The sequence below is a fragment of the Drosophila miranda genome, assembly GCF_003369915.1.
Source record: "Drosophila miranda strain MSH22 chromosome Y unlocalized genomic scaffold, D.miranda_PacBio2.1 Contig_Y1_pilon, whole genome shotgun sequence".
Lineage (NCBI taxonomy): Eukaryota > Metazoa > Arthropoda > Insecta > Diptera > Drosophilidae > Drosophila > Drosophila miranda.
This window is the reverse complement of record NW_022881603.1, coordinates 40,017,505-40,042,709: the sequence shown is the minus strand read 5'-3', so window position 1 is coordinate 40,042,709 and position 25,205 is coordinate 40,017,505. Positions and strand designations below refer to the sequence as shown.

The window sequence follows — 25,205 nt, the reverse complement described above, 5'->3', positions numbered from 1 at the left end:
ACTATAAAACGTGTATCTCAAAATTTCGCCCCACCCCCTTCCGCCTACACAAAGGACGAAAATCTGTTGCATCCACAATATTGCACATTCGAGAAAACTAAAAACGCAGAATCATAGATAACGACCATATCTATCAGATTGCTGAATCTGGATCAGATCAGATCATTTTTATAGCCAATAGGAACAAATCAATTTGCAGTGGCTACGCAGCGCCCGACGTCACGCTCAGACTGATTTTCTGTCTCTCTCGCACGCACTCCTTGTCGTGTCGTTTAATATTAGCGGCGTCTGCCGGAGAAGAGCAATACTGACTTAGTATCGGGTATAACCGTAGAGTTGCGGTGTCCGCAGCAACTCACAACGTTCCCCCTCGTTCATTTTGCGCACACCCGAAATTTGTATATGTCGAAAAGTCCAACATTCCTGGAGGGAAGAAGAGGCAGCCTCAGCGCCGCCGATGATCCGGATCCGGATCCGGCAATTAGGCCAAGCGGAAAGTGTGCTGAAACTATAGAAAAGGACAAGTCAGTCGCTCAGGCAGCGAGTGGAGAGGGTGGTGAAAGGCAGCAGGGCAGGGTGTGTGGGTATGGCAATGGCTGTGCGTGTATTCCAAATAGTTTTGTGATTGCTAAAAGCTGTCTTTGGACTTTATTGGTTTTCCGAAACGAGATTTCATCTGCACTGTCAGAAAGTGTATGCTCAGTGGGGGAAACTGATTGAGTGGCGACTTCCAGAGCGACTTAACAACTTTTTGAAGTAGTCGATAGAAATGTAAGAAAGAATTTAAGAAGAGAGTACAATGGAGATGGAATTTTCGGACCTTTCTGAAATCTATTTAACATCCAGAACCAGTTATTTTGAGCCTATCAAGTACTATATATAATATTATTGATCAAAATCATGGGCCTAGTAGAATCAGCCCATCTTTATGAATTATATTAAACAAATATATATAATATAATCCATAATTTTCAATTAGTTAGAAATAAATATGTACCGATATATGAAATCATAATCACATCTACTATTTACTTTCATCAAAATCAACTTTTTTACATTTCAATTCTCAAAAATTATATATAAATGTTCGTAAAGTGATTTTCTTGCAGTGCATTCTCACATTGAATATTGTTTGAGAATTTTTCGGGCAATCATTTCTATTATCAAAAGTCATTGACACCCTTTTATTTATTTTTACATTTATTGTTTTTTCCCCTCTGATATCATATCCTCGCCTCTTCCCTTGCTGTGATGTCCTTGCGATAATCGCTTACATGCCACTTGTCCTTGTGTGAGGGTGTTTGCCATGCGGCCGGCTGCTGCGGGCGTGTGCTGAGGAGGGGAAGGATGCTCGAGATAAGGGCGGGGAGACAATGCCCTGAAATAAGGATTAATGGGGTACACGATTATTTGTGCCGGGCGACAGATAGAGGGACGGACGGACGGGCACCCAGCAGACAGACAAACACGGCACTATCAGAACCCAGAGCGGCAACAGGATAAGGATATTGGCTACGATGAGGACAAGGATGAGAATGAGACCAGGGGTGCTGCTCTCGCATATTCATGGCATGGCGTAGGTCGAATTTAATAAAACAGTCCTGCTCGGCAACATCTCGAGTGTTCTCCGTCTTCTCTTGAAGGGTATGAGATGGCTTGAGATAGGATGGGGTGCGATGGCACTGAGGGATGCTATGCTGGTTGGGATTTCGCCACGCTTTTGGTTGGCTGAGTGAGCTCACTTTTCGGAGCAGGAGCGGGGTTTGAAGACTGCCTGACAATTGTTTTTGCTGCTTGGGGTTTGGTTTTCCTTTTATTTGTATGATGAAGAATTTATTTGAAAATTAAGAAGACAAATTATTTAATTTCGACTTTATGAGCTTTCCCCCTCTCCATGCCAGCCCCCAGTTCACCCCAGTGCTCCCCACAGCAGCTGTTTGAGGCTTTAAATTTGAATGGGAATCGGACTTGGACGAGTTCTTGGAAAAGGGTTCGCTGGGGGAGGACAGTGCCAGTGGCAGTGGCGGCCATTTTGTGCCATTTGATGGGAGTGGGACTCGGGAACGCGTTTTGCATTTTATACCCGACGCGGTAATAAACACGCAGCTAGCGAGCGCAGCGCTCGCAGCACAGGAGATGGGTCACGGACTTGGACTTGCTCCACGAGCACGCCACAAACTTAATTTCATTTAGTTTTATGTACATTTCATTAAGCAAAAAATGTCCAGGCATCGACGAGTTATTGTGTTGTTGTGCCGAAAATGACATCGAGGACAGCCAAACTTGTCAATTATCACTTTCATTAACAATGCATTCACTTATTTTTGATCATTTAATACAGCATAAGTTCTAAGAGCTGGAATATGTCTACTAAGTATCACCCACTTTTTAAACAGTATAGTACAGTACAGTAAACAGTATGTTTCCATAGATTTTATTTCTGATTTTATTGCGAAAAACTTCTCCCTTTCAAATTTATAGTTTTTTAAATAAACAATTTTATTTTAAATTCAAATCAAATAAGGCGGGCATTGTTAATTTTTTAGCACTGTCAGCATAGCTTCGCTTACCAGCACTAGGCATGGCCTAATTCGATATTTACGACAAACATGGTTCATGCCGTCGATAGTTGAACTCGTTCAATATGTGGCTATTCGTCGTCAGGTGGCTTTGTTGATATTTACATCTCAATGTAGTTAACATGTAGTTACCATGTAAGCAATTAATTATTTCTTCTGATGCACTAAAATTGATGCAAAAACAATCAAAGGAAAACAAGGCAAGTATTTAAATGAAGCCAGTCAATTAGAAAATTGATTCATTAATCGGATAAAATTATCTGGGCATGGCTAAATGTTCTATATAGCTAGTAGTATTCAACGGAAGAAAGAAAATGAGGAATATGAATAATTCGTCAGTATATTTTGAAGATGAGACCGTATATTTCGGTATTTATTTGAATCGGGTATGAATCGGTAATAACCGGTTCACAACAATGAGTCCCATTCCATACGAAAATATGTTGCTAATTCCATGATCACATACCCTGGGGGAAGTGGATGATATAGAATTGCAGAAATGTGTGTCATCCCAGGCTCTAATTAATGCAGAAACTAGTCTGTCTCTGTTTTAAACGATATTTTGCAGCTCATCGTCTGTCTACAGGGACCAAGAACTGGTACTGGGATCAGGATTTATATACAAACACCTAATCGAATGCATGAATAGGCCTTAAAAATGCAATCTAAGACAAGGTCTTTACTAATTACGTTTGAAAGCACGTTGGTAAACAGTATCTTAATATAATATTAACGAAATAGGGTATATAAATGCCCATACCCTGGTCGACAACAAATGAATCCGCAAATACCAGCAACATTGACGTCACAACCTGCGACTATTGAACATTTTTGTAGAAACCGTGTTTTTGTCAAAACAAAAAACATGCAAGTACTTAAAAGTAATTAATCCTGATTAAAATTGATTCATCAATCATATAAAAATATCTGGGCAAAACTGAGAGATCTATGTATATAGCTGGGAATATTCGACGGAAGAAAGAATAACCAGGAATTAGTCGTCATAACCGGTTGACAACAATGAGTCCCATTCCATGCACACATACCCTGGGGGAAATGGATGTTATAGAATTGTGAATATGTTTGTCACCCCAGGCTCCAAAGATGGCAAAAACAATTAAGTCTCTGTTTTAAACATATTTCAACGATATTTGAAGCTTATTTTTTTCTTGCAGGGACCAAGAATAGGTATCAGGATCGAGATATTTATATACAATATACGAATAATAAACATGAATATTTCTAAAAAATGTCATTTTGAGAAAAGGGTTTATTAGTTACGTTTTATCTTCATATAATATTTATACTTTCATATAAAATTAACAAAATAGGGTATACTACGGCTTACACGCAACATAGCGACTCTTTTTTTGTTGAACTTTTTCGTTTAAACCTTTTTTTTACAATAAATACAATAAAATCAAGGATTAAAAACTATCCAATCTTGTAGAAAATTTATTCTTCAATGGGATAAAACTATGTGGGCATTGCTGAAAGATTTAGTTTGTCAGCATTATTCAATGGAATATCAAAATTGAGCAATATGAACGAATTTTCTTTTTCGTTTGTCTTGATTGACCTATTTCGCTACTGGTTTTTTGTTTGACTTATTTCGCTTAAACCTCTTTTTACGCAAAATGCAATAAAAGCAAGTGTTTAAAATAAGCCAGTCAAGTTGAGAATAGGTTAATTAATCGTATAAAATTAAGTGGGCATGGCTAAATGTTCTATCTAGCTAGAAATATTCGACGGAACATCAAAATTGAGGAAAATGGTTTCCAATTCTTGACGGGGAACGATTAACCCATTGTAGACCAACGGGGTATTTCAATATTCCACCGAAAATAATGAAAAATTCATAATTTTCGCGCAGTTCAGGTAAGAGTTAGCGTTGTTTTTTTTTCGTTAAAAGGAAAGATGGCATGATTCTACAAGAAGAATTTACAATCGTTAATATTTTCAGCCATTTACCTGAAGTAGATGAACTATTTAAATAGAGGGGGCTAAAGTGGGCTAAGTTCTTAAAATATAACTTGAATTCGTCAGTATATTTACGGTATATTTCAAAATGAGACCGTATATTGTGGTTTATTTCTGAGGTCACACTGAACGCGTCCCGTGGACTAGTGATGTAAATTTGAATGAAAACATCGATGTCGATGTCCATCGATGTTGTCAAAATCAAACATCGATGTTGGATTGATACATCGGATTTATTCTTCGATGCATCGATGTATGACCGCGAAATCAGGATCTGAAGACACGGCGACAGCCTCTGATAATTGCGATGGGAAAATTAGTGACAGGCAGTTGTGGTACTGTTTCTGATACTGAGTTTTATTGAACAAATGGATCTCCTTATATAGCTAGCAGTGGTACTCTTATTGTATGGGAAGGAACGCACAGGCTCCATGTGAGTGTATTTTTAGATAGGGTGCACTTACTCTGTGCGGGGGTTACATTTCAGTGCATTTACTTAGGTACTTGGCAGCAATAAAGTAAATAGTTTATTGCTTCATCCTTTTTGGTGGGTTCGAGTTTACAAGTGCAATTGTCTATTCTTAGTTTCTAATGTAATTTTCGTGTCGTCATATTCATTGACATGAAGTGACATGGAAAATTGTATTTATGAGTATTTGTGTATGAGATTGTACTGTATATTCTGTAATATTAATAAGGTACATATATGTCTGTGACTGAACAGTACTCTTCATACCTTCCCAAACACACAACGGGTTGCCTTCGAATGATGTTAACGGCGTTCGCAGTTTCATATTTAAACAAATGTACACCATCTATAGTAAATTTCATTCATTTTAAGTCAAATATGTTTACTTATGTACTTTGGCATTGCTGTGTTGCTGCTTACAGAAGACAAATACCAAAGACTATACAATACCAAGATGTTGCATGAGCGACCAAAAAGCTGTTCTATGGCGGGTCTTAACATTAGGACCCAAAAGGCACGAGGGAGCGCGCGGGTTTTCAAATCCCTTTTCGCCTGTACTTCGTCTCTACCGCGACCCCGCTGCCCATCGGTTTCGTCTGTTCGGCAATGCCTTCACCAGCAACGAAATAATTCTGGACTCTTGAGCCTCAGCACCGTCGAAGCGGTGGTCGCGGATCGCCGATGTCTTTGGAGCGGCACAGTGGGACCTTTGACCGTCTCAGCTTGCTAAATTAGTTAGTGAATATGAGTTCAATAAATATTTGCACACTGAAAAAATTTTAAACTTTGAGTGCTTATATCTCCTAAACTAAAACTATCTTGAAAATTCGATTGGAAAATTCTCTATTAGATGCGTACATTAAATTTATCTAAAGCACTCATACAATTTTTTGACTATTTCGGCTGAGTCCCCACTGTGCCGCGCCAAAGACATCAGCGACCACGCTGCCCTACGGTTTCGGCCCGCAGAGGCTGAGTAATGGGTAACGATCCCTAAAATAAACGCTCTACTTCTGCTAGGTTACGTCATCTCGGCGCCACATGATCCTTAATAACGGCAACAATTAACGGGAATTCATTACAAACAGTTTATTCATTAAACTTTCCTACAAGCTCTCATGGCCGCTAAGAGGGTAGATATATACTATGTATAAAGGCTACTAAAGTAATAAGGATAATATGTTCAAATAAGCTGCAATTAAGATTAATTATATATATATAAAAATATCATGATGAAAGATCTTATTAGACTAGAGTCAACTAATTATAAAGAGTATATTCAGGAATAATGGTAATTACGTTACACAAATAGAAATATATTCGAATGGTTTTCAGTTTAAATGCAAAAACAAGGGACGGATGGGTGCATCTTTAAAGTGCGCAGCAATTGCTTGTGGGGTAATCCCAATCATAAGTTCGGTTGTCGATAGATTCGGAATTGCAGAAAGTTACATTGCTTGCGAAAGAGCAGAACAAAACAAACACGTGAACAATTGGATTGGTCAGCGTTACAGTACGGCTGGGAAGTTTACGGTAAAATTTTGAATTCACATATAGCAGACGTTCACAGGTTATCACTCACATTACGATCAAATCCAACGATGAAAGCGCTTCCATGTGGTCGATGAGGGTGGCTGCAAACTTGTAAATATCAGTGTGTCAGAGTAGATAGGCGATACGCGCGAGTATTAGTTTTAGTTCGTTTCCTTCTAGCTGCACATTTCTTTATCGGCCAGGCTCCGTTTTTCACTTTCACAAAAGTTTTCCGATTTACTTTTGAAATCACATAAATTGGGGCTCTCTTTTTCCCATTCCGCAAGATTTCTTCGTTTTCAAAACGAAAACATTTTCGTTGACGAAATGAAAAGTAAACGGCTTTTTATACAACAAAACGAACCCTAATTGCAAAAGGAAAAAAATAGATGACTTATTGATGCATTAACATAAACTTGATACCTATATCAGGGTAATTTAACTTGTGCTTTTTTTATAAATAATTTTATTTTAACCCAACCTCAAATTTGGTTCGGACAAAATTGGCCACAGCAACAACAAATTTCGTTTTGGTGTAAGCAGCTGACGCATTCCTATTTGGTTATCGGAACGTTGGCAAGTAATCAATTTTTGCGTATAACAGCACAAATGTGCATGTAACAGCTCAGACTGTGCTTGTAACATGCGCTTAACAGAACATCTGGGTGAGCACAGCTGTTTCCCGCCCAATTTAATTCGGACTTCAAAATGTAAGTGCAGCAAATTAATTTTTTATTTCAAAATTACCGCTTTGTTCTTTATATCCAGGGGAAAGCATAAATCATCTCTTTAAGATGAAATCCTGGTGGGTTTTATGAAAGACAACCCGGACTTGGCAAAAGGATTTGTGAAGGGCGACCGAGTTGTTGTCGATGCCAAGTGGGCAGAGCTTTGCGGCGCTCTCAATGCTGTTGGGCCGCCAATCAAGGACGCATTGGGTTGGAAAAAGGTATGTGTTGCACAACAAAAGGTAGCACACTACTATATTCAATTCTACAATTTCAGGTTTGGGCAGATTGGAAAACAAACATCCGCAAGAAGATGGCGAAAAACAAATCAGAAACTCGAGCTACAGGTGGAGGGCCCTTCGCTCAGCAATCGCTTGGGGAATTGGAGGAGGAAGTGGCCAAGCTATGTGGCCTCTACGAAATGGTGGAAGGAGTAGGTGGGCTAGCGTATGGACTTCCCCCCCGTACGACCAAGGAGGCCGACACTGGGGTTAAGTGCGTGATGGAAGACCCCATTGAGGAGGAACCCTCAGAGAAGGACGAACCCTCAGAGAAGGAGGAGCCCATGCCGAAGCGCCGTCGAACTAGACCAGCGCAGACCATGAACCTCAACGATCTCTGCGCTGCGCTGCTGGATGAAATGTCGGCAATTTCCAAGAAAATTTCGGAACATTTCGAACGAATGGAATCGTTAGAGAAGGAGAAGCTCGAGGTCCAAAAGGCGCTTGTAGACAAATTTAGCCAAATTTTGGACAAATTTGCGAAATAATTAGTTTCCTATTAGTTTTTTTGTGAAACTTAGCTTTATTAGTTATAAAGAATATCGAATGACATAAAGAAGAAAACATGAAAAATTTTGCATTTTAATAAGGAATGGCCTGAGCTATTTCATCGCGTATAGATGATCCATTATTTTCAGTGTCGTCGAATTCATTTTCAGTGTCTAAAGGGTCGTCAAATCGAACATCCTCCTCGATTAAGACATTACGTCTTCTACAAATATTGTGCAGGGCACAGCATACATTTATAATTTGGCAACAAAATATTGGTGGGTAATTTAAAGTGCGTTGCAAGCAACGGAAACGGCTTTTAAGGACTCCAATGGTGCGTTCTATAATATTTCGTGCTCCAGTATGCTTGGCATTCATGCTATAAAATCCTTTCCTATTATAGAACACGGAGTGGTTTTGTACAGGCTTTAGTATTCTGATGTGAGTTCCATCCACACAGGCACCAATTCGAGGCAATTTAAAGTTTCGATAGAAATATTCATATGATTGTTGCAATTGATGATTATTCATCTGCAACGAAATGAACTCAACACATAACAGCCTGTCCATCAACGGAATAAGTTTGTGAATAATCTTTCCAAATGTACTGCGTCCAATGTTTATATGGTGGTCTTTGGCAACTGCCCACTGGTAGCAGCCAGTGGGGAGATATCGCATTACTGAAGCCAATTGCGTAGAGGGAGATAACTTCCTGGTAACACCTAAATGGGGTTGAACTTTCTCCAAAATCATTTTGAAAGTTTTTTTGTCGATCCGAAATGACTTCACAAATCTGAAAGCTTTACCATTAGCAATTTAATTTTCAATACGCATGCTGTTACTCACAGTTCGTCAGACATGATAAATACACAAGTGTTGCATCTAAGATGTCTAGATCTTCTTAGATCACGTAATTTCTGCAATCGTTTTGCTTCAAAACAAGCAATTGAAAAAATAAAAGGCATTTTAATCACGCTGTATTTTTACAAAGCAGCCAGGTCAGCTGTTTTTGTTTGCCAGAAACGATGAAAACTGGAGCACCTTAAAACGAAAACGAAACGTTTTGGCTGAAAACGTAATCCGCAAAAGTAAATGAAAAACGGAGCCTGCCTGTATGATAAGCCAAACAAACCGAATCACATGTCATTTTTTTCTTGCGCGTAACTGCCCAAAAGGTGCAAGGTGCATGTCTAAGGGAAGGGGAAACCGTGGGACGGTTATCCGATATTTTTGGTTGGACAGGCGCCACTACATCTTTGCAAATACGCAATGATATGAAATTAAACTACCGATGTTTTGCAAAACATCGATGCATCACTCAACATCGGTAGTAGCAAAAACATCGGAAAACATCAGTAAACATCGGCAGAAAAACATCGATGCTCGATGCATCGATGTTTTTTTACATCACTACCGTGGACTATATTTTAATTTGTTTAACTAATTTAGGCCCAGTACGCCCTCACATTAAAAACTGAACGCTTACAAAATAGCCGCTGTTGAAGCAGGTATGGAGGAAATGGTATAATAGAACTTTGATTCATCAGTATATTTACGGTATATTTTTCAAATGAGACGGTATATTTTGATATATTTCTGAGGGTCAGACCGTATATTGATTACAGCAAAACAAAACACTTTTTTTTTCTGTAAAACTCCGCGGATTGTTAATTTTATTAATTAAAGATGTCCGAGAACAGCTCCAAGGAAAATGTTAAGACAGCTATGACGTATATTTGTGGCGGTAAGTCGGCCAGAACGTTCATGTCAACAAGACGGCCTTTTGTCCACGCACATGGCCTCGAAAATGATGTACAATTTGTTCATTTGTGTGATAAACAATTGCAATACTCCCTTTAGAATGCCATCATGAGAATGAGATGCGACCACGTGATCCAATACGTTGCCGCGAGTGCGGCTACCGCATCATGTACAAGAAGCGCACCAAGCGTCGTAAGTAGTCCTCCCGGCGTCTAGCTGGGAGCCTCCAATTGCTTTCAAACTGTAGGCAAGCAAGCGGCTAATGGAATCTTTCATTTTGCTTTTCAGTGGTTGTCTTCGATGCACGCTAATGCCAACTGAAAATTCGACTACTACAGGTGTAAGGAATTAGTTTTTAAATGGATTACATACATATGTGTGCTTGAATAAAAAGGGCTAACTAACTGAAGAAATGCGTCGTTTGTATTCAAGGTCAATGGATCGTTCAATCTCAAATTACCAGAAACAGAAGGGCCTCTGCCATAACCTACGATTCAAAAGTCTATATAATTTATATTTTAAACTAATGATCTTTTATTTTGAATGTTTTGGAAATATATAATTTTTAAACTAAAAACACTCACATTACAGTAATATATTTTTTATTTTTCCATTTTTTGTTGGTTTTGTTTTTTGCAAATTTTTGCTTAAATAAAATTTAAAGTAATTTGTTGGGTTTTGCTTTTTGTTTTGTTTTTTTTCATTCCCCGTATGTCTTTTTTCGTCTCAAAAATTTTGTCTAAATGGCTTGTCATCCAAAAATTTACTTTACTTAAGAATTTCTCCTCGTTTTTACGTTTTTATTTTTAGTTAAGTTTAGTTTTAGTTTCGTGTAATAGATTTACGTTTAAGTTTACCACATTTAGCCAAAACACACACATTGTACACTAAAATTGTTTATACCATTTATTCGTTATGTTTTCCATTCATATGATATAATAATACTATATATATCATATTTTCCCCCGACACTTTTCAGTCAAATTTTTCTTGTTTGTTCAGTGTGTGGTAAAAAGTTGTATGTATGGTTTTATATTCATGTTCTTTGAGTATTTTTGTATGTTGTTCTTGTGTTTCTTTTTCCTTTCGTGCTTTCCTTTAGCTTTTCCTTTGATAAAATCATAAGTACACTACACGTACAATAATATGTTAGCTTTTGTTCCGTTCGTTAATATTTATATACTTTTTGTTTTGCTGTTTTCTTTTCAATATGCTTAAAATGTTCCTTATGAGAATGTTTGACGTTGGCATTTGTGGGCGTGACTGCTACTCTAAAGTAAATGGCTAAAGTAAATAAAACCAAAGACTATACAATACCAAGATGTTGCATGAGGAACTAATGCTTTTCCAATTTTCGTTTGACGCTTCATGGTACGGGCGCGCGGGGCTAGTACTTTGATTCTCTTTTACGCTACCTTCGCCTCCGAAATGCTACTCGGCTTCGTCGAGCGTCGGTCAGCGTCGAGTCGGTGTGAAAGCATGTCAGTGTCTGCGTGCCGAAACCGTAGGGCAGCGTGGTCGCTGATGTCTTTGGCGCGGCACAGTGGGGACTCAGCCGAAATAGTCAAAAAATTGTATGAGTGCTTTAGATAAATTTAATGTACGCATCTAATAGAGAATTTTCCAATCGAATTTTCAAGATAGTTTTAGTTTAGGAGATATAAGCACTCAAAGTTTAAAATTTTTTCAGTGTGCAAATATTTATTGAACTCATATTCACTAACTAATTTAGCAAGCTGAGACGGTCAAAGGTCCCACTGTGCCGCTCCAAAGACATCGGCGATCAGCGACCACCGCTTCGACGGTGCTGAGGCTCGAGAGTCCAGAATTATTTCGTTGCTGGTGAAGGCATTGCCGAACAGACGAAACCGATGGGCAGCGGGGTCGCGGTAGAGACGAAGTACAGGCGAAAAGGGAATTGAAACCCCGCGCGCTCCCTCGTGCCTTTTGGGTCCTAATGTTAGCCATAGAACAGCTTTTTGGTCGCTCATGCAACATCTTGGTATTGTATAGTCTTTGATAAAACTAAATGTATTTTCACGTTCAAGTCTTACGTTTAAGAAATAAGGCAAAGGGTACGACAATGAGGTTTGGTTTGCGTGTGCGTGTGCGCACGCGCGGGGTTCATAAATTATACAATAAACTAAGGCAACTAGAAAAGTACAATCTAAGTTATTGTAAATAAATGGCAAATCATTTAGCGTAACTAAACTGAAGCTTTGTAAATGGCAAATTAAAGCTTTTACTTCACATTTCAATAAATCATATATAGGGTTGAAACATTTGATAAATGCTGACATATAACTATATCTTTAAATATCCGTGTTTTTGTGAGTATGTGTTGAGTGTTTGTTGGTGTGTGTGTTTCTATGATAGATTGAGAGCTCAATTATACAACTAAGATAATGATAATGATAATAATTATAATGAAATTCATTAGAGATGCGGCTGCGTATCGAATTTTTGAGCCCATTTCGTTCTATGAATCGTGTTTTGTTAAGTAATTTTTGTTTGTTTTAAGAGAAATCATATTTCAGGTACATCACAACTTAAAATTTACAAAATTAAATGCAATTTTTTAAACAATTTCAATGTGAATGCCTAATGCATTCCATATGGCAAGCAAACATTTGCTAATTAATTAAGAGAACCAAAATTACACGAGAATTAACCCAAAACGAGGTTCAGGAGAGTCGTCTGTCATCCTACAGTTGCACCTCTGCTGCAGCAGCACTCTGCCTGCCACGCCTGAGCAGCAAAGCTGCCTGCACTCTCCGCCTGGACCCGGCGGTCGGGCCGTGCCGCCAGAATTGGTGTAGAGCCAGTGACCCAATCGTGTGATAGTTGAAGCTAATGGAGCTGCTGCGTCGCGACTGGTTGCACTTAAGGCAGCCCAGTCTTTGGCGGACCATGCGATTCAGATACTTGTCGCGCAGCAGCCCCCCCACAGCCTCCGGCGTGAGGCGTATCTTCTTGGGCTGCGCCTGCTTGCGGGAGCTGCGTCCGTACTCGCCATCCGACTTCTTGCTAAAGTCCAGCGGGGCGGCCAGATACTCCTGCTTGCTGGCTGCATCGGCCAGCAGGGGCAGCAAGGTGGCCAGCTGACTCATGGACTTGCGTGCAGCACTCGCTGTGTGGCCGTTGGAAATAGCTGCCTGTCTGTGGCTGTGGGCTGGGGAAGCCTTTTTTGGACTCTTGCGAGGCACCGCCAGATCCAGTTGACGCTTCAGGAGGGACGAAGCAGGCGGCTGGGGTGGCGAGGACTTCACTGTGGGCGCCTTGGGTGTAATGGTCAGGGTGATGTCCTCCTTGTTGCGCAGATACTCAATGTACTCCTCAGTCTCGCTAAGCAGTCGGCGACGCTTGCTCAGCGACAGGTGGTCCAGATCCAGCTGCCTCTGCTGGCCCGTGGTGGTGGCCGTGGGCAGGGCAGCTGCTGCTGCGGCCAGCATCAGAGGCGTCTCGGCTGCGTAGTATTTGTTGATGATATCTTTAACATAATTGTGAAACTGTGTGCCAATGCGGCTGAGATTCTGATATTCCATTTGGGTGAGAAATGGTGTTTGATTGCTGGTGGTGCTGGGTGCGGTTGCTCCTACTCCTCCTGCTGCCGCTGCTGCTGCAGCTGCTGTGACCGCCGCTGCGGCAGCGGCTATTGCTGCAGACTTGGTGTTGTTCTCCTTATCATCCTGACGATGACTATGATGAACGGCATTTCTGTGCGACGACTTGTCCTTGTGGTTGGTGTTGCTATTGTTGTTATTGGAATTGGAAATCAATTTGTACGCGGGAGACGATTTAATAAGCTGCAATCGCTGCTGTGGCTGTGGCTGTTCCTGGTTCTCCTGATCCTCATCATTCTCGACCTTGATCTTGCGTTTGCTGGTAAGCAGCTCGATGGCCGTCTGCTCGTAGCTAGCTGCCTCCAGAAATGCCGTCGCCATCATCGCCTTTGCCTGGACTTGGGCCGGGACCTTCTCCTCCTTCCCATCCTCCTCGTGCTTCTCCAGCTTCACATGACGCAAAAGCTTCACCGGCGATGTGGACAGCATGTTATACTCATCGCTGGAGAAACTCGACGAGGATGCCGACGATGGTGTATTCTCGTCATCCTCCCCCGTGGAATGTTGCCTGGCACGGATGCCAAACTTTTGTCGCTGGGAGCTGCTGCTGCTGCTGTTGCTGCCGCTGTGGGTGCCCATGTTGCTGAGGCTGTACAGTAAAGCAGCAGCCTCTCGTGTCGTCCATTGCGAAGGCAGTTTATTATTAAACAGGAGTTGATGATTTGCTGGTATTTTCAACTCGTGCACGCCTCCCGCTTTATGAAAATCCTGAGCGACCGAAGCGGTGTTGCGACTAATGGCGTCCATTTTCAGCAGACTGCAATAAAACGAGACAAATCGAAAAACATCGATTAAAAGTTGATTCCGATAAAGAACGATAAGGAATAGTAAAGGACACAAACAAGTAAACAAGTGAAAATATACGTAGTATAACCATCGAAAAACAAGAAGTGGGCGGGGGGCCAAAGAATAAAGCAAATGTTGGACAACTTAATGAAACGAAACAACAACAAACAAAAGCGACAAACAATCAGTGAAAATAGAACCGGCAAAAACAAATCACAACACAATCAAAAGCACAACATAACAGGAAACAGAAACAGATTTTATGCAAAATACCGCGCATAGTCCTCCGGATCGCTGCCCTCGGCCTCAAGGTATTGAAACAAACGCTCCGATCCGCGCTTTTGCGTCGAAGCATTCGGTAGGCCGCCGGTGAGTAGATCATGCGGTGGTATCAACGATCCATTGGCGCTCAAACGCCAACCGACCATCGATGTGGGATTCACAATGATCTCTTGCAGTGGGCCACCACCGCCGCCGCCGCCAGTGATGTTTCCGCCGCCGGTGCCGAATACGCCCTCGTTGGATGTGGTATAGATGGTAACGGCATTGCCTCCATTCCCATTTCCCACATTGCCACTGGAGGAGCTAAGCAAAATGTCGATGTGGATGTGGATGATTTTGTTGTTGATGATGAGGAGGAGATCATGTGGATGGATTGGTTGTCGGTGTTGTCGGTTCGGAGTTGGAGACACGAGAGCATGAGAGCGAGTTGAGAGAACGAGAGAACGGAGGGTAGTAACTAGAGTTAGGAACGTTGTGCGCTCTTTTGGGACTTGGGGTGCGGGTTTTGTTTTTGTTTTTGCTTTGGTTTGAGGGTGTTTTCAGGGTGGTTGGGGGGAGTAGAGTAGAGGAGTAGAGGAGGCGGTCTGAGAATGTTACCCAAAAGCATTGCCGGCATAGGTGTTTAGTTGGTTATTGGCCACCAGAGTGTTGCCAATGGTGCGCAAAACATTCAGATTCTGGCTATGCGAGACATTGTTGCCTCCGGCATTGTTGTTGTTGCCACCGCCACTGCCATTGTTGTTGCTGTTGCCATTGTTGTTTGTCGAGTTGCCGCTGCGAGATGGTCGATTATCGTGCGGACTGATATCGCGTGGCAGCAGCAGGGGGATCAGAGTGTAGAAGGAGTTGTCAAAGGAGTAGGAGGAGAACAACAACGAGAAAGTAAGAGAGAGAGAGAGAGAGAGTTCAAAAGCTGTTTAGATTTGGTTTTTGTCACACACACAAATATGCACGGATTATATGAGGCTAGGATGGGGGGAATACTTACTGCACATCACTCATGTGGACCTGATACTCCTCCTGGGTGTCCGCCAGATAGGAGCACTTGCTGCAGGCCCGCTTGTTGTGCACCTTCAGCACGTGTGTGGCCAAGCGCTCGGAGCGGGCCGCTTTGTAGTCGCAGAGCAGGCAGACGAAGGGCTTTGTATGCGTATTGAGGGGACGCTTCAGGCCCCACTTGTCGGCCCCCGACCAGGGGCAATAGCAGCAGGTGAAACGCTTCTCGCGCTTGGGCTTCAGCAGGCCGGAGCCGCCGCTGCTGTTGCCGCCACCACCGTTGCCACCACCGACGGAACTGCTGCCCGAACTGGAGCTGGCCACCGGCTGCTGGGCGTTGTTCATCACAACGCCCATATGGAGGGGCAGGACACTGCCATCGTCCAGCTTCTCCTGCTTGAGCTGGGCCAGTGGCATCTCGCCGGCCGAGGCCACCGCCTCGATGGTCTCCACAATGCTCATGCTGGTCGAGGTGGGATGCCGCTGGGCCTCCAGGAAGGCATTATCGATGTTGACGCCCGTGGCATTGATGGTCACATTGCCGCGCCCGCCCGAGTGGTGAGAGTTGCCCGAGGATCCGCTGCCCGAGCTGCTGCCGGCGGACACATGGCGACGCGTCTTGTTGATGTCGTACTGCAGCTCGCGATGCATGCGCAAGAAGTGCTTCTTGACATGGTCGGCCCGATTGAACTGCTTAAGGCAGGCATAGCACTGGAAGGGCTTCTCGTCCTTGTGGATGTTCTCGTGCCGTGTATACAGATCCCGTCGGTCTGTGGAATACGGGCAATAGGTGCAGGCATAACGCTTCTGGATGTGCACTCCATTGGCTGCGGCGGCGGCTGCCTGCGCCTGGGTCGAGGACTTCTTGCGACTGCCCCCGGAGTTGCTGCTGCCGCCGCTGCTGTTGCTGTGCGCTGAGGTGGGTGTGGATTGGGTTAAATTCTGTCCTACCGCATTGGCCGATGTGGAAGGGCTGGCGTAGATCAATTCGGCCGCATGCTCCTGACGATGTTTTCTATGGAAAACAGGAGACTAAGTGGAAATCCCTTAAATGTTAAGCTTTGATTTTACTCACTTGGACTTCGGTGTGCTCTGGTGGTGGTGGTGCTGCTGCTGTTGTTGCTGTTGCTGCTGCTGCTGCTGTTGTTGCTGCTGCTGGCTGACATGGGCATAGCTCTGCAGCTTGCCACCCGTCGTCCATTGCACCAGCTGCGGCTGCTGCTTAGCGGCCGCCGCGGCGATCACACCCGCTCCATCCTGGGCCCAGCGCTGTTGCTGGTCCCCTCCGGCCTTCAGGAGCCCCGCCTGGCCCGCTGCAAAGCCGTTCTGCATGAGGGCTGCCAGGCCAAAGGCCGTGCTTAGGTGGTCCTCGGACTTGAAGCCACCCACGGACACACTGGGTGCCGGCACCACAGTTGATCCGCCTCCTCCTCCTACGCCGGTGCTAGCCGTTACTACTACAGAGTTACCCGACTCTGTTTGTTGCTGTTGCTGCTGTTGTTGTTGTTGCTGTTGTTGTTGGATTACATTTGCCTGGGATGTGGCCACGTTGTTGCTGGTGGTTGCCCCGTTGGCAGCTCCACTGGATTCGTATTCAATGCTGGGCGCTGCCGAGCGATCGAGCTGTTGCTAAAGTGGGGGGGGAACGAAGAGAGTAGAGAGATTAGTTAGCTGCCCAATGCGGATGCATCTCATCCCACAATTCACTCACCAGGTTTGTGAAGGAACGCTGCTCTCCCTCTGGTACCGCTGTCGGTCCGCTGGTGGCCACCTGAGCCACCGGCGTTCCGAGAGTATGCAAACCGTTGCCGGTCTCCTCACCGTACAATTTGCGTGTGATTTCCTTGAACATATCTTCATATGTGGCCTCAACATTTGAGGACTGTGCGCTCGCTCCAGGATGGCCGGCGTTCGCTGGGGTTAGTGTTGCCATTGCAGCAACAGCGACTGCGACTGCGACTCTTTGGCGGAGTTGCCGTTGGCCTTGTTGCGGCTACTGCTGCTACTCTTGCTATTGCCTCGACGTCCACCCTCCGAGAGCTGCACAGAGAGAGAAAACAGAGAGCGAATGAGAATGGGGGCCACAGTGATAGTTAGTCTATCTGGCTAAGTCGAAGCCACATCCGGCACACAAATACCCAGAGCGACGTCAGTTCTGGGAACTGTCCGCTGACACATCAAGCGTCAGTCTCTCTGTCTGTCCCCAGAGAGCGGGCGGCCTGGGCGTGCGTGAGCGTGTGTGTGTGCTTGGAGCTGGGATTGGGATTGGGACTGGTCTGCCTTCGGGCGCTTGCGTGGGAGGCTTTTGGTTGCTGGTGGCGTCGTCGCAGCATCAGCTGAGTCAGCGACGGCGCACCACTGATTGGAGCGCGCTTTTTGTTTACGGCTCTTTTCTTTATTGAGCGCCGATGCTGGGGGGTACAGGCGACAAGAGTGTCGAAATCATTTTTGTGAAACGCTTATTTTTTATAGAGGTAGGGTTTTTCGTATATAATATATATATAATATATATATAATATATATATAATATATAATATAATTTGGAAAATATATTTCTCTTCCTTTCGTTTGAAATTTGGAACAACAGAACGTCTTGAACACATTTGTCGGCTGTACCATCTTTTACCAACACTTACTAGACTTATTTTTTGGGTCTCAGGCTTGGCGGGTGCTCAACATCTTTTCCAGCTTTTCGGCTGCATATTTGAATAAATTGAACCACCTTGGTGTGCCCACCAGAGTGGGCTCATCGGAGAGACTTCATCTCCAGCATCATCAGAAAACGGCTAAATTGCTCTTTGGCGGTGCTTTTGTTCTTGGGTGGGTGGATGGGCAGATGGGTGCATAGGCGGAATTTCTCTTTTAGCCACATGTTGCTGCGCCTTGATTTTTATACCCGATACTCAAAATGAGTATTGGGGTATATTAGATTTGTGGTAAAAGTGGATGTGTGAAACGTCCAAAAGGAATCGTTTCCGACCCCATAAAGTATATATATTCTTGATCAGCATCAATAGCCGAGTCGATTGAGCCATGTTTGTCTGTCCGTCTGTCCGTCCGTCCGTCTGTCCGTCTGTCCGTCCCCTTCAGCGAATAGTGCTCAAAGACTATAAGAGCGAGAGCAACGATGTTTTGGATCCAGACTTCTGTGATATGTCACTGCTACAAGAATATTTCAAAACTTTGCCCCGCCCACTTCCGCCCCCACAAAGGGCGAAAATCTGTGGCATCCACAATTTCGACGATACGAGAAAACTAAAAATCGTAGAAGATGACTATATCTTCTAGAGTGCAAAATCTGAACCAGATCGTATAATTATTTTAGCCAGAATCAAGAAAACAATTTCATTTTTTCTCGCCCTGTCTCTCTCTAACACACACACGTAGCATAGCGACTAGATCTCAGAGACTACAAAAGCTAGAGCAACCAAATTTGGTATCCACACTCCTAATATATCGGACCGAGACGAGTTTGTTTCAAAATTTCGCCACACCCCCTTCCGCGCCCGCAAAGGACGAAAATCTGGGGATATTCAAAAATCTCAGAGACTATTAAGGCTAGAGTAACCAAATTTGGTATCCGCACTCCTGTTAGATCTTACTATAAAACGTGTATCTCAAAATTTCGCCCCAGCCCCTTCCGCCCACACAAAGGACGAAAATCTGTTGCATCCACAATATTGCACATTCGAGAAAACTAAAAACGCAGAATCATAGATAATGACCATATCTATCAGATTGCTGAATCTGGATCAGATCACATCATTTTTATAGCCAATAGGAACAAATAAATTTGCAGTGGCTACGCAGCGCCCGACGTCACGCTCAGACTGATTTTTTGTCTCTCTCGCACGCACTCTTTGTCGTGTCGTTTAATATTAGCGGCGTCTGCCGGAGGAGAGCCATACTGACTTAGTATGGGGTATAACCGTAGAGTTGCGGTGTCCGCAGCAACTCACAACGTTCCCCCTCGTTTTTATACCCGATACTCAAAATGAGTATTGGGGTATATTAGATTTGTGGTAAAAGTGGATGTGTGTAACGTCCAGAAGGAATCGTTTCCGACCCCATAAAGTATATATATTCTTGATCAGCATCAATAGCCGAGTCGATTGAGCCATGTCTGTCTGTCCGTCTGTCCGTCCGTCCGTCTGTCCGTCCCCTTCAGCGCCTAGTGCTCAAAGACTATAAGAGCTAGAGCAACGATGTTTCGCATCCAGACTTCTGTGATATGTCACTGCTACAAAAATATTTCAAAACTTCGCCCCGCCCACTTCCGCCCCCACAAAGGACGAAAATCTGTGGCATCCCCATTTTTAAAGATACGATAAAACCAAAAACGCAGAATCGTAGAGGATGACTATATGTTTTAGAATGTAAAATCTCAACCAGATCGTATAATTATTATAGCCAGAATCAAGAAAACTATTTCATTCTTTCTCGCTCTGTCTCTCTCTAACACACAGGTTTCATGGTCGGTTTTGCTAATTGCAAAATATGAGTTCAAGGATCTCAGAACCTATAAGAGCCAGAGCAACCAAATTTGGTATCCACACTCCTGTGATATCGGACCTTGACCGTTTCGTGTCCCAATTTTGCCAAACCCCCTTCCGACCCCGCAAAGGACGAAAATCTGGGGCATCCACAAATCTCAGAGACTATTAAGGCTAGAGTAACCAAATTTGGTATCCGCACTTCTGTTAGATCTCACTATAAAACGTATATCTCAGAATTTCACCCCACCCCCTTCCGCCCCACAAAGGACAAAAATCTGTTGCATCCACAATATTGCACATTCGAGAAAACTAAAAACGCAGAATCATAGATAATGACCATATCTATCAGATTGCTGAATCTGGATCAGATCAGATCATTTTTATAGCCAATAGGAACAAATCAATTTGCAGTGGCTACGCAGCGCCCGACGTCACGCTCAGACTGATTTTCTGTCTCTCTCGCATGCACTCTTTGTCGTGTCGTTTAATATTAGCGGCGTCTGCCGGAGGAGAGCCATACTGACTAAGTATCGGGTATAACTGTAGAGTTGCGGTGTCCGCAGCAACTCACAACGTTCCCCCTCGTTATACCCGATACTCAAAATGAGTATTGGGGTATATTAGATTTGTGGTAACGTCAAAAAGGAATCGTTTCCGACCCCATAAAGTATATATATTCTTGATCAGCATCAATAGCCGAGTCGATTGAGCCATGTCTGTCTGTCCGTCTGTCCGTCCGTCCGTCTGTCCGTCTGTCCGTCCCCTTCAGTGCTCAAAGACTATAAGAGCGAGAGCAACGATGTTTTGGATCTAGACTTCTGTGATATGTCACTGCTACAAGAATATTTCAAAACTTTGCCCCGCCCACTTCCGCCCCCACAAAGGACGAAAATCTGTGGCATCCACAATTTCGACGATACGAGAAAACTAAAAACGCAGAATCGTAGAAGATGACTATATCTTCTAGAGTGCAAAATCTGAACCACATCGTATAATGATTATAGCCAGAATCAAGAAAACAATTTCATTTTTTCTCGCCCTGTCTCTCTCTAACACACACGTAGCATAGCCGGCTTTGCTTAGAGTAAAACATTAGCGCCTAGATCTCAGTGACTATAAAAGCTAGAGCAACCAAATTTGGTATCCACACTCCTAATATATCGGACCGAGACGAGTTTGTTTCAAAATTTCGCCACACCCCCTTCCGCCCCCTCAAAGGATGAAAATCTGGGGATATTCACAAATCTCAGAGACTATTAAGGCTAGAGTAGCCAAATTTGGTATCCGCACTCCTGTTAGATCTCACTATAAAACGTATATCTCAAAATTTCGCCCCACCCTCTTCCGCCCCCACAAAGGACGAAAATCTGTTGCATCCACAATATTAAGGATACGAGAAAACTAAAAACGCAGAATCATAGATAATGATCATATATATCAGATTGCTGAATCTGGATCAGATCAGATAATTTTTATAGCCAAAAGGAAAAAAGGAACAAATCAATTTGCACTGGCTACGCAGCACCCGACGTCACGCTCAGACTGATTTTCTGTCTCTCTCGCACGCACTCCTTGTCGTGTCGTTTAATATTAGCGGCGTCTGCCGGAGGAGAGCCATACTGACTTAGTATCGGGTATAACTGTAGAGTTGCGGTCTCCGCAGCAACTCACAACGTTCCCCCTCGTTTTTATACCCGATACTCAAAATGAGTATTGGGGTATATTAGATTTGTGGTAAAAGTGGATGTGTGTAACGTCCAGAAGGAATCGTTTCCGACCCCATAAAGTATATATATTCTTGATCAGCATCAATAGCCGAGTCGATTGAGCCATGTCTGTCTGTCCGTCTGTCCGTCCGTCCGTCTGTCTGTCCCCTTCAGCGCCTAGTGCTCAAACACTATAAGAGCTAGAGCAACGATGTTTTGTATCCAGACTTCTGTGATATGTCACTGCTACAAAAATATTTCAAAACTTCGCCCCGCCCACTTCCGCCCCCACAAAGGACGAAAATCTGTGGCATCCACATTTTTAAAGATACGATAAAACCAAAAACGCAGAATCGTAGAGGATGACTATATGTTTTAGAATGTAAGATCTCAACCAGATCGTATAATTATTATAGCCAGAATCAAGAAAACAATTTCATTCTTTCTCGCTCTGTCTCTCTCTAACACACAGGTTTCATGGTCGGTTTTGCCAATTGCAAAATATGAGTTCAAGGATCTCAGAACCTATAAGAGCCAGAGCAACCAAATTTGGTATCCACACTCCTGTGATATCGGACCTTGACCGTTTCGTGTCCCAATTTTGCCACACCCCCTTCCGCCCCGCAAAGGACGAAAATCTGGGGCATCCACAAATCTCAGAGACTATTAAGGCTAGAGTAACCAAATTTGGTATCCGCACTTCTGTTAGATCTCACTATAAAACGTATATCTCAGAATTTCACCCCACCCCTTCCGCCCCCACAAAGGACAAAAATCTGTTGCATCCACAATATTGCACATTCGAGAAAACTAAAAACGCAGAATCATAGATAATGACCATATCTATCAGATTGCTGAATCTGGATCAGATCACATCATTTTTATAGCCAATAGGAACAAATCAATTTGCAGTGGCTACGCAGCGCCCGACGTCACGCTCAGACTGAATTTCTGTCTCTCTTGCACGCACTCTTTGTCGTGTCGTTTAATATTAGCGGCGTCTGCCGGAGGAGAGCCATACTGACTTAGTATCGGGTATAACCGTAGAGTTGCGGTGTCCGCAGCAACTCACAACGTTCCCCCTCGTTTTTATACCCGATACTCAAAATGAGTATTGGGGTATATTAGATTTGTGGTAAAAGTGGATGTGTGTAACGTCCAGAAGGAATCGTTTCCGACCCCATAAAGTATATATATACTTGATCAGCATCAATAGCCGAGTCGATTGAGCCCTGTCTGTCTGTCCGTCCGTCCGTCTGTCCGTCTGTCCGTCCCCTTCAGCGCCTAGTGCTCAAAGACTATAAGAGCTAGAGCAACGATGTTTTGGATCCAGACTTCTGTGATATGTCACTGCTACAAAAATATTTCAAAACTTCGCCCCGCCCACTTCCGCCCCCACAAAGGACGAAAATCTGTGGCATCCACAATTTTAAAGATATGAGAAAACCAAAAACGTAGAATTGTAGAGAATGACCATATCTTTAAGACTTCGGAATCTGAATTAGATCGTATTATTATTATAGCCAGCATCAAGAAAACAATTTAATTTTTTCTCGCCCTGTCTCTCTCTAACACACACGTAGCATAGGCGGCTTTGCTTAGAGTAAAACATTAGCGCCTAGATCTCAGAGACTACAAAAGCTAGAGCAACCAAATTTGGTATCCACACTCCTAATATATCGGACCGAGACGAGTTTGTTTCAAAATTTCGCCACACCCCCTTCCGCCCCCGCAAAGGACGAAAATCTGGGGATATTCAAAAATCTCAGAGACTATTAAGGATAGAGTAACCAAATTTGGTATCCGCACTCCTGTTAGATCTTACTATAAAACGTGTATCTCAAAATTTCGCCCCACCCCCTTCCGCCCACACAAAGGACGAAAATCTGTTGCATCCACAATATTGCACATTCGAGAAAACTAAAAACGCAGAATCATAGATAATGACCATAATCTATCAGATTGCTGAATCTGGATCAGATCAGATCATTTTTATAGCCAATAGGAACAAATCAATTTGCAGTGGCTACGCAGCGCCCGACGTCACGCTCAGACTGATTTTCTGTCTCTCTTGCACGCACTCTTTGTCGTGTCGTTTAATATTAGCGGCGTCTGCCGGAGGAGAGCCATACTGACTTAGTATCGGGTATAACCGTAGAGTTGCGGTGTCCGCAGCAACTCACAACGTTCCCCCTCGTTTTTATACCCGATACTCAAAATGAGTATTGGGTATATTAGATTTGTGGTAAAAGTGGATGTGTGTAACGTCCAGAAGGAATCGTTTCCGACCCCATAAAGTATATATATTCTTGATCAGCATCAATAGCCGAGTCGATTGAGCCTTGTCTGTCTGTCCGTACGTCCGTCTGTCCGTCTGTCCGTCCCCTTCAGCGCCTAGTGCTCAAAGACTATAAGAGCTAGAGCAACGATGTTTTGGATCCAGACTTCTGTGATATGTCACTGCTACAAAAATATTTCAAAACTTCGCCCCGCCCACTTCCGCCCCCACAAAGGGCGAAAATCTGTGGCATCCACAATTTTAAAGATATGAGAAAACCAAAAACGTAGAGTTGTAGAGAATGATTATATCTTTAAGACTTCGGAATCTGAATTGGATCGTATTATTATTATAGCCAGCATCAAGAAAACAATTTCATTTTTTCTCGCCCTGTCTCTCTCTAACACACACGTAGCATAGGAGGCGGCTTTGCTTAGAGTAAAACATTAGCGCCTAGATCTCAGAGACTACAAAAGCTAGAGCAACAAAATTTGGTATCCACACTCCCAATATATCGGACCGAGACGAGTTTGTTTCAAAATTTCGCCACACCCCCTTCCGCCCCGCAAAGGACGAAAATCTGGGGATATTCAAAAATCTCAGAGACTATTAAGGCTAGAGTAACCAAATTTGGTATCCGCACTCCTGTTAGATCTTACTATAAAACGTGTATCTCAAAATTTCGCCCCACCCCCTTCCGCCCACACAAAGGACGAAAATCTGTTGCATCCACAATATTGCACATTTGAGAAAACTAAAAACGCAGAATCATAGATAATGACCATATCTATCAGATTGCTGAATCTGGATCAGATCAGATCATTTTTATAGCCAATAGGAACAAATCAATTTGCAGTGGCTACGCAGCGCCCGACGTCACGCTCAGACTGATTTTCTGTCTCTCTTGCACGCACTCTTTGTAGTGTCGTTTAATATTAGCGGCGTCTGCCGGAGGAGAGCCATACTGACTTAGTATCGGGTATAACCGTAGAGTTGCGGTGTCCGCAGCAACTCACAACGTTCCCCCTCGTTTTTATACCCGATACTCAAAATGAGTATTGGGTTATATAGATTTGTGGTAAAAGTGGATGTGTGTAACGTCCAGAAGGAATCGTTTCCGACCCCATAAAGTATATATATTCTTGATCAGCATCAATAGCCGAGTCGATTGAGCCCTGTCTGTCTGTCCGTCCGTCCGTCTGTCCTTCTGTCCGTCCC

The 25,205-nt window shown here is 43.4% G+C and overlaps 3 protein-coding genes and 2 long non-coding RNA genes across 8 annotated transcripts in view; 2 read left to right on the top strand and 3 right to left on the bottom strand.

Moving 5' to 3' along the window:
- Window positions 1–4,773: 4,773 nt before the first annotated feature.
- On the bottom strand, window positions 4,774–5,531 carry LOC117190912. Its single transcript, XR_004473878.1, has 2 exons — window positions 5,423–5,531; window positions 4,774–5,319 (listed from the first exon to the last, which is right to left on the bottom strand). It is a non-coding gene; the product is annotated as an uncharacterized LOC117190912 (long non-coding RNA).
- Window positions 5,532–7,169: 1,638 nt separating this feature from the next.
- LOC117190907 lies at window positions 7,170–8,143 on the top strand. The gene is made up of 3 exons (XM_033395910.1): window positions 7,170–7,271; window positions 7,330–7,510; window positions 7,567–8,143. Exons 2-3 carry the CDS (start codon window positions 7,376–7,378, stop codon window positions 8,056–8,058), a joined length of 627 nt encoding a protein of 208 aa, XP_033251801.1. The 5' UTR covers window positions 7,170–7,271; window positions 7,330–7,375; the 3' UTR covers window positions 8,059–8,143.
- Window positions 8,076–9,318, bottom strand: LOC117190909. The gene is made up of 2 exons (XR_004473874.1): window positions 8,906–9,318; window positions 8,076–8,852 (listed from the first exon to the last, which is right to left on the bottom strand). It is a non-coding gene; the product is annotated as an uncharacterized LOC117190909 (long non-coding RNA).
- Window positions 9,319–9,668: 350 nt separating this feature from the next.
- LOC117190908 (DNA-directed RNA polymerases I, II, and III subunit RPABC4-like) lies at window positions 9,669–10,403 on the top strand. Its single transcript, XM_033395919.1, has 3 exons — window positions 9,669–9,803; window positions 9,920–10,012; window positions 10,109–10,403. The coding sequence occupies exons 1-3, from the start codon at window positions 9,746–9,748 to the stop codon at window positions 10,129–10,131; spliced, it is 174 nt and encodes a 57-aa protein (XP_033251810.1). The 5' UTR covers window positions 9,669–9,745; the 3' UTR covers window positions 10,132–10,403.
- Window positions 10,404–11,846: 1,443 nt separating this feature from the next.
- The window catches only part of LOC108159659 (protein charlatan), a 38,618-nt gene continuing 25,259 nt past the window's right edge, over window positions 11,847–25,205 (bottom strand). For 2 of the 4 annotated variants that reach the window (XM_017293133.2, XM_017293132.2), the window contains exons 2-7: window positions 17,219–17,547; window positions 16,583–17,136; window positions 15,500–16,522; window positions 15,109–15,312; window positions 14,503–14,814; window positions 11,847–14,200 (exon numbers count right to left, since the gene is read on the bottom strand). In XM_017293133.2, the coding sequence (XP_017148622.2) occupies window positions 12,526–14,200; window positions 14,503–14,814; window positions 15,109–15,312; window positions 15,500–16,522; window positions 16,583–17,136; window positions 17,219–17,440 (3,990 nt within the window). In that variant the 5' untranslated portion in view covers window positions 17,441–17,547 and the 3' untranslated portion in view covers window positions 11,847–12,525. The remainder of the gene's footprint in view (window positions 14,201–14,502; window positions 14,815–15,108; window positions 15,313–15,499; window positions 16,523–16,582; window positions 17,137–17,218; window positions 17,548–25,205) is intronic. The other 2 variants (XM_017293135.2, XM_017293136.2) reach the window with 2 other exon arrangements.